The sequence below is a fragment of the Rhamphochromis sp. 'chilingali' genome (genome assembly GCF_963969265.1).
Source record: "Rhamphochromis sp. 'chilingali' genome assembly, chromosome: 5".
Lineage (NCBI taxonomy): Eukaryota > Metazoa > Chordata > Actinopteri > Cichliformes > Cichlidae > Rhamphochromis > Rhamphochromis sp. 'chilingali'.
In genome coordinates this window covers 14321159-14336903 of record NC_137932.1, presented here as the reverse complement: position 1 = coordinate 14336903, position 15745 = coordinate 14321159, and the positions used below count along the sequence as shown (strand labels likewise).

At 40.2% G+C, this 15745-nt stretch overlaps 1 protein-coding gene across 4 annotated transcripts; it reads left to right on the top strand.

Moving 5' to 3' along the window:
- rd3 (retinal degeneration 3, GUCY2D regulator) lies at nucleotides 1-15731 on the top strand. 4 transcript variants are annotated; one of them, XM_080882587.1, is made up of 5 exons: nucleotides 1-634; nucleotides 3689-4805; nucleotides 5779-6180; nucleotides 7801-8109; nucleotides 14862-15731. In XM_080882587.1, exons 4-5 carry the CDS (start codon nucleotides 7814-7816, stop codon nucleotides 15226-15228), a joined length of 663 nt encoding a protein of 220 aa, XP_080738713.1. In that variant the 5' UTR covers nucleotides 1-634; nucleotides 3689-4805; nucleotides 5779-6180; nucleotides 7801-7813; the 3' UTR covers nucleotides 15229-15731. The 4 variants fall into 4 exon arrangements, with proteins under 4 accessions (XP_080738713.1, XP_080738712.1, XP_080738710.1 ...); XM_080882586.1 differs by having other exon boundaries at nucleotides 5243-6180; XM_080882584.1 differs by having other exon boundaries at nucleotides 5212-6180.
- Nucleotides 15732-15745: the final 14 nt, after the last annotated feature.

The following is a 15745-nucleotide window of genomic DNA, read 5'->3' as shown; positions in this document are numbered from 1 at the left end:
AAGCCTTCAAGGTGTCTGAGGGCTGGTTATTGACTCCGGTCATCTGTTACCAAGTAGACTAAAATGCAGTTAGAAGCTAAATGAGTTAAGGCCTCAGGCCTGGCATATTTCTAGATTATATGTGTATTGTAAGCATGTATTGCAGTTATCTTTCTATGCTCTAGTCTTTAACACAATAGATTGTGAAGACTCGCGCTTCACAAAGCTTAAGACCCTCTGTAGACTTAAGCAACAACTAAAGGTTATCCACTAAACCTTTGCTGAAGTTAGAGTTTGGGGGCATTTTCACACCAGTAAATAAAAGTCAGGGCTCAAGGTCAGATTATGAGACCAGAGTTTAGATTGTCACTTGGGAGATAATACAAGACTGTGGCGAGATCAAACCGTTTTGGGAAATCACAAGCTGGATATTTATCACGGAACAGAGAAAATATCTGAAAAAAAAGACAAAAAGTCAGTGTCAGAGGAACGGACCTCTGACGTCAATGCCAGTGTTTTGTGCTCGGCTCATCATGTGACTCTTACTCAGTTTACTTCAGTGTGGAGCGCACAAAGCCCGACGCGTGTGGAAAAGAGGCTGACAGCACCGTGTCTGACCATGACACTTCACTTTAATGCGCAACGAGCTCTGAAGGTTAGTGTGACATTTCTGCACACGTCCCTCCGTTAACAGATAACAAGTCCTCCTCGCCCCTTTCATTTGTGTTGATAGTTCAGGAATGCTTTCATGCATGTGGAATAATGTTTGTTCAGCAGGTGAGGCTGCCTGTTGTTTGTTTGGTCCAACTTTTCAGGCTTTTCATCTCAAGAATGTCAAGCATGAGTTCTCAAAACAAAACAGCTTGCTCCATCTGCTCCCGTTTTTCTCCACCCAAAACCTGTGGTGACTATTTTACAAGCAAACCCGACGTTCTTGCAAAGATAAAGAAATAAACGAGCTTATGCGGGGTGTATATGAAGCCTCTCGGCAGCTAACGTGGTCAGCTTCTTCCCCCTTGTGGTGGGTTTGGGTATTGCAAAAGCATGAGGCTCTAAGAGGAACTTAATCATCTGGTTTCATTGTGATTATAAGTAGACTGCTAAAATGCTTCAGTATAAAATCACTTTAGATGCAGGCCACTTTAGCACAAAGGAAGTTCAAAGCATTACAAAGTATTTAAATGCAGATTTTAACATGGATAAAACTGAGTGAGAACTTGAGTGGATTTATGCAAATCCCAGTATATACATGAAAATGACCAGAGTGCGACCAGCTGCCTCACTGGAGCATGATGTCCTTCTCAGTATTGTTTTCCAGGCTTCCTGCAATCAATCCCCTGCTTGAGTCACTCTGACTCACTGTCTACATTTGCCGTGTCCTGTTCACCTCACGGAGCTTAAGAGGTTTATTTATCACGGTCAGCTGTAGAATGAAACCACCTTGTTCACTCTTAGTAATCAAAGCAAATTTACTAGAATGGCAAAAAGATTTTTGATGCTTGATGCCGAGCTGTTTGCAGTGAATTGCCACCTGTTGAAATAATAACATAACAGATCATGAACAGGAAATTTACAAGGAACAGTTTAGGCCTGAAAAATGATCTGTGTAAAAACGGGAAACACCAAGAAAAGGCTTTTTGGTTTGTCTGTTTTTTAGGATGGATGAAGGGGTTAGCATCGTTAGGCCCCGGATTTGAATCTGAGTGAAGTTTACATATTTTCCCCATGTCTGTGCGGGTTCAAACTGGACTTCCTCCCACAGTTCAAAAGCATGTCGGTTAAGTTAGCTGTTGATTCCAAACAGACTATGAGTGTGAATGGTTGTGTTTCTTGGCCCTGAAATGGACTGGCAACCTGTCAAGGGTATAACCTACTTCTGGCCCTATGACAGCTAAAATAAAGACTAACAAACAACCCTCTGCATTTGATGTTTTTCACTGTTTTTTCACTGTTTCACTTTACCAAAGAGCTTCCTTATATTATTGTGACCAGTAGCAGCACAGTAAACAAGAGTAGCCCACATATTTAGGGCATATATTTAAAACAACAACAATATAATTTGTGTAGCACTTTAAAAAAACACTCAGTTACAAAGTGCTTCACAGTTTAGATAAAACAACACATTAAAATAAGCCTGCAAAGCTCTCATTAGGACCTCATAGCTACCAGCACAGTACCAGTCTTCATGCTAAAATAAGCATGATGAATGAATTGTGCAAAATGTGGAATGGTTTCTTTTTAAATGCACATCCTGACTGGTTTTGATGGAATCTTTCTGATCATTTAGTGCAAAACATGCTCGGGCAGTCACGGAAACCCATTCAAGAGCCTATTTTCCCAGAAAAACACCACGCTGTCCCACTGAAGCAATTTTCACCCGCCTGGTAATTGTTTGCGACTAGGTGCAAATGCAGACAGTGTGAGTCTAACCAGTTTGCTACCCAGAAGTGAGATGCGTCAGATCACACATCAAATCTGCCAAACCGTCCAAATGAACTCCGTGCCGGTGACGCACTGTCCGAGCCCTGCCGCCGCTCACTCTGAGTTTAACATGGGGCGGATGGAGGGAATCACTTTAGAGGATTAAAACTGTCATCTGGTTGGATTACAGCGAGAGTTTACCTGCCCATCTGTCACCTTCAAACTGTGGCAGAGAGACTACCTTTGGATAGTGGAGGCCTCAATCCAGCCAGACAGACTGAAACCATGACACAATTGTGTTGGATGTTTGGAAGTATTCAGTGCCTTCATCCTGTGTTATATTACATCTTCTATTTGTAAAGAAGTGCCCGAAAACTCAGTGCATGTGCAGCTTTTGATTGAAAACCCACCTTAGATTCATGTTTTAATAAAAACTCAAGGGAAATTAGGCAGTATAGAGACTTTGACTGATCAATATCACTTAATCATGAGCTGTAGGTGACACAGGATCTTTAGGTTGTATTTTACTATTATTAAACAGATTAGACCATGTACAAAAAGAAAATGGTCAGAGTGCCCACTTGACTTAAGAGCTACATTAAAAACACTTTTAGGTAATTGGAAACTCTTAATTGCTCATAGTTGTGAATGTGAGTGCGAATGGCTGTCTGTGTCTATGTGTTAACCCTGCGACAGACTGGCGACCTGTCCAGGGTGTACCCCGCCTTTCGCCCTATGACAGCTGGGATAGGCTCCAGCGCCCCCTGCGACCCTGAAAAGGATAAGTGGAAGCGAATGGATGGATGGATTAATAGTTTTTGTTTCCTGTAATAATCTGATCTATTACCCCTATTTCTAGTGCACCTACCTTTAAGTATTTGCAGATAAATATAACTGCATTGTAATTTCAAATATAATACCCTGATATTCAATTTAATTACAGGAGAATTAAGTGACAGGCTGTATTATAAAGTGTTACCGACAATTATTGTTCATCATTCCAGTAAAGGAGCCGTATACTTTCTAAAAGTGTAGAGTCTATGCACTTTAACCATAGTTTTGCTTGGTGTAATAATCTGTCCTGTTTAAAAAAATCACTTTGTAACTTATTTACAGAAAAATACTTCCTCTTCATTTTACAGCGCCTTCGTAAAAACGCTACAGAAACACAAGGAAGTGCTGCAGCATGTCATACTTCTTTCATATGATGTGTGTGCTGACTGCAGACAGACTTGAATTATGTGAACTCTTGTTCTCCTTGTTCGCACTGTCTTTATCTCTCTTCCAGGAAACAGGTGAGTGGAGCTGACCTGGTTAGAGATGCACCACACCCGATCAGGCAGGGCTGAGGAGACTGTGGCTGAGTTCCAATCCAGACAATGCACCCTCCCCCTACACACTTTCACTCTATCTGCACGGAGGATAAATGTCTTCAGCTGCCTGGGCGACTGAAAAAGCTCTTTGTGTTTTATATTCATACTCTTAACGCAGTGACTGCATACTTATTCACATGACAGATTTACTTTCTTAATTTAACACTGTGTCATTATATAGATTGTTACATACTTTTGGGGCACATTGTGGCATGCATATAAGAAAGAACAGTTTCGTGAGTTTTGAGCCTTCTTTCTGAGCTCAGCTCATGTTAAAATGCTCAGTTTTCTACAAAAAACAAAAACAGTTTCTGAAATCTCCTGGTGAAATTGTACTAAGTCTTATTATTAGATGACTGGTGGATGCCGATACAAGTGGCTGTAGCTACTAGCTCTCTGCTTTGCTTCACTTCTGCTAACTGGAGTAACTGGGTTGTGCTTTTGATTCCTTTTGGAGTATTTATAATGCCTTTATCTTACAAATAATACCGTTTTCTATGCCATATTGTTTGCCATATAATTATACTGACTGACTGTGTGTAAAATTCTAGGATTTTATTTGGATCTTGCTCATTAGCAGGCCCCTGGGACTGTGTAATGCACCCATATGGTCTTTGGGTGCAGCTTGCTAAACCATCTCATCTTTATCTTTAAGCCTCATGGCATGATGGGAAATGCTATCCCTTGATACGATATTAGCTTAAGCTGTGATTTATTGTTAACAGTCTCTCTATAATCTGTGTTCTGCCTGAAGCCTGTTCAAAGGGAGTTCTTCCTCCCCACCATTGCCAAGTGTTGCCCACAGGATTCTTATGAATACATTTTGAGTTTTCATGGCTGGCATCACTACAGCAGCTGTATAGTGGTTAGCACTACCAACTCGAGGGCCCTTTCTGTGTGCAGCCTGTACGTTATCCTTGTGCCTGCATGTTTCCTCCAGATGCTCTCGTGTCCTCCCATAGTTCAAAGACATCCATGCTGGGCTAACTGATGATTCTGGATATGAGATAGATAAAGTGTATACAATGACAGGTAAGTAAATGGGAAATGTTAACTACATAATCTTTGGATTTTTTGATTTTTGACTTCCTCAATAGTTCCTCAACATGATTACAATTTTTTTTTTACATTTAGCCAGGCACTTAGGACACAACACTTTCTAAATTCAATCCCCTGTTTCTGTTGTAATAGCAAGAAATAATAGATGTAGTAATGCATGTATTCACAGTGAGTATTGTTTACGCCAACTTACTGTCATGTCACTGTGAAAAAAGAGTACTTTTCAGACCTGCTTGAATTGTTTGCTGCAATATTTTTATGAACCATAAATATTGTGACACATTTAGAGCTTTTATTTTATTTCTTTTTATATTGGTGTCACCATGTTATCATTAGAAGATGCAGCAGTGAATATAAATGTTTCTCTTGTTTTACTTAGTGAGCATTCTCAGTAATGGATTCTTCTGCAGTGACTAAACAGAGGTCGCGGTTCATCCAGCATTTTATTTAGCGGTGTATCGCTAAAGAGGAGGATGGTGTTGTGCTGTAATGGAAGGGTGATGAGGATTTTAAGGTTGGAGTGAGAATGCACAGAAGGAAACTGTCAGAGGTTAGCTGCTGTTGCTGTTGCTGCTGCTGCTACTCACACCTACACACAGAATAAGCCAACAAACCTTGATTTCCTCCTACACAACAACTGCACATTAAGTCTGGACTCTATCCTGTGCATCACACACACTGACAAACATTTCCTCCTGTAATTAGCACATTTCCTCCCCTCCAAAAATTCAGGACCATCCACTGTAACCCAGTGACTCCCATTATCTGTGGGAAGTTAATTTGTTCATTTACACAGGATGACCTCCCGCATGTGTTGACCGTGCACCGCCGAGCTCCCACGCCACTAACACTGTCCTCCGAACAACATTCTTTGATTTGTCTTCCTCTTTCCTTCTCGCTGCTCAACCCACTCTGTCCTGTTTATCTGCCTCTTCATCGCTCTCAGGCTCCCTTTTCAGCTGATGGAGCTTATTGTGGACAAATAGGCTTACAAGTGTCTCTATGGCAACGGCGGATCGTAAAGAGCTACATAAGCACTTCATCAGGGGCCATGATCCAACGGCTCCCATTGGAGATGGTGCCCCCAACCTCCTGCAACAAGTAAAGGCAGGCCAGAGAGGCTCCTGGGAGGAGGAGGGGAGAGCGAGAGGTGGCGATAATGCTGAGAGAGGATGGAAGAGGAGGCGAGAGAAAAACCATTTCTCCTCTCTCTTCTCTCTGCGTTTCATTCAGCCAGTCTCTTCGACATCCACCCAGCTCTTCTGCTTTCTGAGGACTTTTACTGTCCGGCTCTACGGTGATTTTATATCTTGTGGAGACCAAAGAAAACTTCAGAAACAAGGAAGAGGTAAGGCATTCTTTGAAGCAACAAGCTGGTTCAAAATAAAGGCTGAAAAAACTGACTTCAAGAAAGCATGTATTTTTTTTCTGGTATTCACGCCACTTATAAATAAGAAATCACTCAGATTTGGAGTCCTGAAAGAGAGCAGCAGACCAGTCTCCAATTCAGGGCTGAAAGGAGTGGTCAGTTTAAATGGTTGCTATTGACAGAGAAATTAATTGACAATGGCTGGAAATCCAGTGATCTTTTAGGTCATTTATTAACAAATATTACAAAAACAACCTGAGATTACAGGTCTTTCAATGCTTGGTTATTTTGTGGTTTTAGTTTATGTCATTTCTCTTTAAAAGACTCACCTATTTTTATTTTTATTTTTTCTGACTTTACTTCCTAGCAAGTTTAATATTTTGGACTTCTGATTAAAAAGAAGATGCTATCAGATTGTTTTGTGTTCAGATTACTTGATAGATTGAAAAATGCAGCCTTTATCCTTCCTGATGTAAAACATACTGATGCAGTGACTATTTTACTTGCTCCATTTTTAGGGGTTAAAGTGCTGGACACTTGGGGTCGAGGTATGGCTGTAATCTCACTCCATCGCTCTGTTGTGAAACCTTTTCTCAGCGCATGTTTTATTGTAGCCACAGCACCTGGAGGCGCATGTACAACTGATGTGGCCCAGAAGATACCTCCAGCATGTAAATAGATTAACCTACCATAAAAACACTGTGGTCAAGCATTAAAGGGGCTGGTCATGCTGAAAACAACAGCTATACTAGAAAAACCACTAAAAATGGGACTTAGATTTGTAAGCTTTAAAGCTGTGAATCGGAAACAGTGTTTTTCATTTAGAAAAAAAAGGTGCCAAAGTCCCATCATGTAAAATCAATGCTTTAAAATCCTGAATAATGACTCACGACACATGAATCAGTGGCCTGCACAGCTGTGCTTTTTAATACAAGCTAACAAAAGGCCCACTATTGATGGGCTTGAATAGAGATCCTTTGGAGCGGATATGACACCTGCAGAACAAAGAGCCGACGCAGCATGGTGGATGTTGTCTTTTTGAAAAATATGCAGATATCGAACACACTTCAGAGGATGCTTTGTTTTACAAAATGAATGTTCATTAAAACTCGTTGCAGGTCAACTCTGTGCTGTCTGTTATGTTTTATTGGTACCATTTTCAAACATCCACAGATTCTAATTAAACATTTCAAGCGTGTCTCTTTCTAAACACATTATTTATTTATTTATTTATTTATCACTCGATTGAGAATAAGAATGTTATTTCCATCTGCTATAATTCAAGTTTGGCAGTGTGGCTCTGGAACAGCAGAAGCGAAAATGTTCACAGAGCAGAGCAGGCAACAGAGGTGGGTTGCAAAGTGGCTTGCAGATGTCCAGGAACTGGCAGGTTAATGCAGATTAAATAGCGCAACCTGTATTGCCAATTGGATGCATAAAAGAGCGTCAGCTGAGTCGTCAGCTGATGTGGGCTCAGTTCAGCTAATCTGGGATTAGGCTGATTTTGACTTTGTTGCCTGTTTGAATGAATGCTCTGTTCTCACAGACACAGCCTTTCAGAAATAAACTTGAAGTCTGGTTGTCATTTCCCCTCATCAGTGAACAGTGAAGGATGGCCATGGCCTCCTGGTTCAGCTGGAACGAGCCGTATTACCGGACTCCCCGCCGGGACCCGGCCGACGTGGTCACCGACACCCTGATGCTCGAGTTCAGCTGGCAGCTGAAGGAGTCTGAGAAGCAGCAGCGAGAGAGGGAGAACGAGTACCGACGCACAAAGACTGGGGTCGACTACAGCTGGCTAGCCAGCACGCCCCGGTCCACCTACAACATCAGTACAGGCGAGAGGCTTGGCCTGGAGGACCTCTGTGCCAAGGTGCCCCCATCCTGTTGTGGGCTGGTCATACTCAAGTAAGGTGATAGTGAGTAGGCGTGAGATGAAAATCACTATAGCAGTTTAGCAGCATACCATATTGTTTCCTTGTCGCCAAAAATCTTCTTTAATTTTGTTAAATGTGAAGACAGTTTGACTTCAGAGCTACTATCTCATGACTACTTATGAAATGAATGAGGATAGCTACAAGTTAGCTTCTATTCTCTAAGAAGAAGAAGAAGAAAAAAAGAACTCAGAGATTAAATTTATTGACACATTATTTAACACTGGATAATAATGACAGCACAATCACATACATTCACACAGTGCAATGAATAAATAAAGCTATTTAGCTAGCAAGCATGCTAACCTTAGCTTTATTTATTAGAAAAAGATTTGTGCTTCGAGTTGAAAGATAAGATCACCAATGTTGTAAGAATGTATTTAAATATATAATTGTATTTATTTTTTGTAACAATACCCATAACCAACATGGCAATGCTAACTATGGAACGCCAGGACTGCCATAATGAATTAATTAAATACACCATTAAATAATTAATTAAATGTGGCAATAATTAATTAAAATTGGAATTAATTAATTAAATAAATAGTTATGACACATGTAATTAATTAATTATTGACACATTTAATTAATTATTTATGTATTTCACATTTTAATTAATTATTGACACATTTAATTAATTAATTATTGACACATTTAATTAATTATTTATGTATTTCACATTTTAATTAATTATTGACACATTTCATTAATTATTGACACATTTAATTAATTATTTAATGATATATTTATTTATTTCATTTTGGCAGTCCTGACGCCTGGCTCTCATCATGAAATAATTTTATCTGTCAGCCTCACCCATCAAACTCAGGGGGCGGGGTTAACGCTGATCGAGTCAAAACCATTGCTTTGGCCTGGTGGCCATTGTTTCTAGCACACAACAACCGGCATGTGGAAGCTAACAGAACTGAGCTTTGAAAAACCCTGTTTGTGTGTTACCAAATACCGTTTTAATATTTTTTTAGCCGAGAATGTAGTGGTTTAATCTTCATGTGTCTGGTCGGTTTGTCAAGATACAGCCTCTTTGCAAAAGTGTTTCGATGATTTCGGAGATGTCTGCCCAGTCTCACGGCAAAGCGTGGGATAGACCCGCTCGCCTCGCAAGCAATCCCACCGACAAAGCGCAGGCCCCGGTACACAGCTGTAGTAACCCCCGCTGACTTCTTTTACTGAGGTTATATTTATCGATGTTTTATTTCCTGATGTTCTTATGTGTCCTACGTGTTTCAGTCGCCAATTCTGAATTATAACTAACATTAAAAACATGTTTAAGGAGGAGAGAGAGCAAATAAATCTGTTTAACATCTGATCTTTGGGTTTTTGTTCAGTAATCAGCGTGACCTGTGTATAAACACATAAAAGAGATAACGTTGGTGTTTCCGTCATGTAGTAACTGCTGGCTTTAACTGTACAAAGGTTGTTCGACACTATGAAACACATACAGACTTCATGATGTTCGGCTAATATTTTTATTGTGAATATTAATCATGCTGACCTCGCTCTGTACACCACGCAGCGAGGTCAGCATATCCACGATATCCTCAGCTCCATGAGTTAACACAAAGTTTCCCAGCTGACTATCTAACTGCCAACTATTCCAGAGACGTGAAAATATACAGCATAAAGAAAAGTGTAAGAGACTCAGCAGCAGATTAGAATAACAGTTATACATTTAATAAATCACCAAATGAATCCAAGAAACGAGCAAACCTGTTCCGACAATTTGAATTTGTATTCCCTCAGCTGCAGACTCGCTGCTGTTTAAATGTTTGAAAAGGAAGATTAGATATAAAAAACGTCAAACATAGACTCAGTCTGCCTTCACATTTGATATGAGGCCAGCACCTATAGTGGCCTCAGCAGGCTATTACTGAAATACACGTGCTATATCATAAACTATGATATAAACAGGGAGGTCCTATTAACATGTTTAGTTTTAAAGGACACCTTCCTGCCTTTAGTCTCATTCATGAGCAGTATTAGTTTTCTTCTAACATCCAGAAGTCTGCACAATGTGTTTCATAGTTTGTAACAAGCCTTTGACAGGTAAACATAACATGACCGAAAAAGCAAAAAAAAAGCAAAAAAAAAGAGAGAGAGTGTTGACATAAGAAGAGAAAATTCTCTCAATTATGGAGACAGACAAATGGTTCATTTATGTTTGATGTGTGTTTATTCCTCCCTAAATATCGTCGGTGAAGTTCGCCATGCATGTCAGATTTTCCTGCGCATTTTTATACCTCTGCCAACAGAGAGAGAAAAAAAATCACATTCTAACAGACAGCTGGTGCTTAGAATACAGTTGAATAACTATTAAAAAACAGATGATATTTAGATGATAGTTCAGTCTAACACATGTGCCAGTGAACCATTAAACGTCTGTGAAACTATGCAGTTATGAAACGTAACTTTAACCTCAGCCAAACCGATTTGCTCAGTTGTAAATAAAACAGCGAAGTAAACGTGACCCGACAGACAGAACCTGAGTGAATGAAGTCCAGCGTTTAACCACTGAGAGCTAAAACTCAGCTGAGGTTTGAAAGCTGTGTGCCGGTGATTGGACATCAGCCGCTGATAAAGCTGGCTCGCCTATAAAGTGCTCTGTAAGGAAACAAGCTCCAGCAGCTCTGCGCTCGGGGAAAACACTATATTTACTTATCTTGTGCAGAAAAATGCGCTGACATTGCGTTATATCGAGCACCGGCTGCCCAGTTAAACTGTGACTATCACCAGGTAACTAGGCGTGTTTCTTGAATTAGCAGCAGGTGTTAAACAGCTGACAGATGAGGAGGAGGATGCATGCAGGTAAACTGAGGGTCTGCTGAGCTGATCGCTGGTTTCGTGAGAAAAATGTCAGCTCGTTCTTTATGTTACAGAAGCACAGAGACACAAGACCAGGCGGAAAGAGACGATCGTTCGGTGAAAATGAGAATCTGCGAATGCAACATGTGGAACACGGAGAGTGGAATATGTAAACAAACCGGTTAACGTAACCCCCTCTGTGCACTCTGCATGCTAACTGTTAGCAGAGCTAGTGAAATCTCTGAAAACATCTGAGCACTTTTGCAAACATGTTCTATGTTGACAACCTGACCAGACATACGTCGCGACATTCGCGGCTAAAACACTGTTAAAAGTGTAGCTGGTGACAGAAAAACGGGGTATTTTAAAACTACACCACCACCATTGCTGCTTGTGATTTGATCTGCATTCTGGGATAACTGGCTGCCCCAAGTCTACACAAGCAATCGATTTTCTAGGATCGACCTGTTTTGACTTACTTTGCACGGCAACCAATCAAATGTTAGAGAAGCTGCATGGGCAGCGTTAACCCCGCCCCCTGAGTTTGATGGGTGAGGCTGACAGATAAAATTATTTCATGACGAGAGCCAGGCGTCAGGACTGCCAAAATGAAATAAATAAATATATCATTAAATAATTAATTAAATGTGTCAATAATTAATGAAATGTGTCAATAATTAATTAAAATGTGAAATACATAAATAATTAATTAAATGTGTCAATAATTAATTAATTACATGTGTCAATAATTAATTAAAATGTGAAATACATAAATAATTAATTAAATGTGTCAATAATTAATTAATTACATGTGTCATAACTATTTATTTAATTAATTAATTCCAATTTTAATTAACTATTGCCACATTTAATTAATTATTTAATGGTGTATTTAATTAATTCATTATGGCAGTCCTGGCGTTCCATAGCTAACAAGCCAATGTGGTACAAAGTTTACTGCTATTTTGGTTTTGTGTGTTAGCACAGCGGTCTTCAACCTTTTTTGCATCACGGACCAGTTTATGTCCGACAATATTTTCACGGACTGGCCTGTAAGGTGCTGCGGATAAATAACAAAATAAAACCAGAACCGGTACCAAAAAAAGAAGATTTATTCATAACAGACAGTGGGGGAACAGCAACGATAAAAACCGATAAAACCCTAAAAAACATAAATTTCACACCCGAGCCTCAACTCTCTGCCGGTACCAAACGACTCACATGGCCCGGGGGGTTGGGGACTGCTGTGTTAGCATGCTTCCTAAGTACTAGAGGCTAAGTTGGATCTGGCCTTTTTTTTAATTTTTCCCGCTCAGGTATTTATAGACACACCCACTGGACACTTCATGCATTTAGAAAGGTAGACATGTTCAAGACAACCTGCTGAAGTTCAAATTGAGCATCAGAGTGGAGATATTTAAACTGGATAGACAAAATATCCAGTGAACGGCAGTTCAGAGGAGAATGATTGGACTTCAAGCTGATGGTTATGCAACCATGCTGAATACACCTTGTTATTCATCACGCTAAACCTTGAAGCAGGTGGGCTACAGCAGCAGAAGACCACATTGAGTGCCACTCCTGTCCTGATTTCTGGTACATTATTCAGATAGTAGGGTCAGAAAGCATAGTTTCATCTTTCCTTGTATCAGTGTTTAAACTCCTGGTGGTGTAATGCATGAGGCTTATTTTTTGGCACAGTTTAGACCCTTTAGTACCAACTGAGTATCATTTAAAATCCACACTGACCTGAGTATTGTCGCTGACTGTGTTGATTCCTTTTAAGACAACAAAATCTTTTGTGACAGTTTGAGACTACATTGCATCAACTAGGCACGAGGCACTCTGGTGGTCTTCAAAAACTTATAACAGGAATGGCTACTGGTCTGTGTCTGTAACCAACTATAACCCCTCCCTAATTCTGTTTGTGTTAACACTTTTACGAGACACACTTGAGCGTCTTCTTTGGCACAGACCAGGGGAAGGTTTTGTGAGGCAAACTGATAAGATGGCCAGCTTCTCCGTCATTTGACGCGTGACTTTAATGCTCTGGTGCATTCAAAGCCATTTAATCTCCGACAGAGACTTCCTGAACTCATCTTAGCGTCTGTTCGTAGAAAGCTGCAGAGGCTCCAGGTGCCTTGTTAGAGTTTAACAGCGTTAATGTGAGTAAGAGGTGAGGTGCTAAATGGTAAGTGGAAGTCACCAACACAGCAGGGACCAAGATTACCATGTTTTTACAATCTCAGTTTGCCTCATGTTGGCAAAGTACTCAGCTGTCTTACTATAAAGTGTATTTAACAAAGTAAAATTGCATTTATTCATCCATTTTTGTCCAGTTCAAGTTAGAAGGGAGACTGGGGCCTGTTCCAGCTGCCACAGGGCAACTGGGAGATCCCCCCGCCCCAAAATAAGTGTTGTTTTTTTTTTTTTTTAAACAAGCAGTTTTAGGTTAGATATTCTGTCTGGTGAGTCTGATTTCTGTGGAATTGTTAAAAGTGTCATCTTTAAATTTATATTAAACTTACTCAATTTCATACATAAAATGAAACTGATTGACTCTATTGGTAAAGTTGGTTAATTTTTAATCTGTTTTACAACCGAAAAGAAAAGTTTTGTGCCAGCCAAACACATTAATAACACGTTTTTGAACATCTTACCTTAGATAATACATTTAACTAGTATTTATTATAATTGAGTGAGATTACTAGGGTTGAGAAGTCAGCCCAGGATCATGACATATGAAGCCCTAAGGATGGATTTCCGTTTCTTTTAAAATTTCTTGCCAAACTAAATTGTATCCTTAATAGGAATATTTTACTGTATTTCTAAAATTCTATTTTTGGAATCATAAAAGCAACATCAGAGATGCTAAATCTGAGCTAGCATGAGTTGATCAAAAGGCCAATTATGAGTCAGTTTGAAGTACTTACTGAGCAACTGGTTCCCAGGTTTTCTATTTAAAGGTTTGTTAGGGCCTCAGGCACTTGTTGGCAGAGGAGGAACATTTGCCATCACGTGGATCCTCATCTGTTACAGGCAGGTTAAGATGGCTCTGAGCATTACATGTCATGGGACGTGTGAAAGATTTCATTTATCGAACGTACCGACAAAAGAAACACAGAATTTGCTAGAAAATGATGATGCTCATTAACTGACTGCAGTTCCAGCGTTAGTTCTGACCAGCATCCTTTTATCAGATCATTTGACCATAGTCGCTTTCACACGTGCACTTTACTTAAAAAAGAAAAGAAAAGAAAAGCAAAGCATATATATAGACAGTCCTGCTTTGAGGATCTCAAGTGATTCACAGCTAGAAGAGCAAGCAGGTGTTATAATGTGAGCACGTTTGTATTAAAAGGCATCTGCTGTCACTCCACTGGACTCATTAAGGACACAAGACAAAGAACCTAGGTTCCACCATTTGTTATCTCACAATGCTCAGATTTCATCTAATAAATCTGCTTGTTAGATAGTTGTGCGGGAAAATCCCAGCAGATTAGCAGTTTCTGAAATACTTAGACCAGTCTGTCTTGTAGCAAATCTCCTTTCTTTTGCCCCTTTTGATGTTCAGTTTGAGCTTCAGCAGGTCGTCTCTATGAAGTCTCCATTCCTAAATGCACTGAGCTGCTTCCGTGCGATTAGCTGATTTGATGTTTTTGTTTACAAGCATCTGAACCTAACAAGTATATAGAGGTGGGAAATGTGACTCTAAATGATTCAAACTTGTTGTATGAGTTAGTTAGAAGCTAATTGCTAATAATGTTCATATTTTTTAAATGAAAAACATTTTTAATGGCGTCTTTTTGTAGAAAGGGTGCACAAAACAACCAAAAGAAAAAAGCCAATTACAAAACCATCGCACTGACAACCACACAATCACTGTTTCATTTCTTTGCACAGGTTCAGGGAGGCCATGCAGGCCAATGAGCCCGAAGTGCATGAAGTTTCTGGTCTGTTTCGCTCTGTCCTCATGGAGGCTCTGGATCACCTGAAGGAGGAGCAGGAGGCGGAGCGACTTGCTCGCCAGTGGAACAACAAACGTGCCATGAGCGTTTCCCTCATGAACTTTAGATCGCGGATCAAGATCAACCCGTTTGGAAGCACAGTGGGCCTGACCACTGCTGCAGCTGAAGGGGCGGGTCTAAACGACCTCAAAACCGTGTCAGAGGACGTGGAGAGAGGGATGGACAAGGACGAGAAGATGCAGAGAGTGTGGAGCATGCCTGACTTTAGATACAAAGGAACCGGCAGCAGTAAGATTGTTTGATGCGGGAGTTCACGGGACAGAGATGGTGATGATGATGATAATGACGTTTCAGTAGGACTAATGCTTTGTAGCAGTGTCCACTTTTGCACCAGGAGAGAGGATGAGTCCATCTGTCCGCCTGGTTTTACAGTACAGTACCAATCAGCATTTGACCCTGCTTTACTCTCTTATCTGAAGTGTCTTTTTTCTAGTTTATCATATTTTAAATATTTTTCCGTACTTGAAAGAATTTTCATGAGATTATCACTACTTGAAGTGATGCCTCTTTCATTTTGCAGAGATTTGGCATCTAAGCACTGAGGGCTTTTTAATGTAGCCTAATAGGGAAATTAATCTAATTTAAACTGCTGTTTATTGGGAGGAGAAACTTGGTGCTAGGTCAGACTACACAGGCAGGGCTGGGCTATAAATTTTGTTCATACAGTTTTTGTATAGAAGGAAAACAGTCTTAAAACAAATGACTTAATCCAATGAGAAGGTGAGTCACACGTTCCCTCCTGAACTGCACAGAAGGACC

Coding starts and splice junctions, on each gene's coding strand:
- rd3 (XM_080882587.1), top strand. CDS start 7,814: ATGGCCATGGCCTCCTGGTTCAGCTGGAACGAGCCGTATTACCGGACT. Junction 8,110..14,861: donor TGTGGGCTGGTCATACTCAA/GTAAGGTGATAG, acceptor TTCTTTGCACAG/GTTCAGGGAGGCCATGCAGG.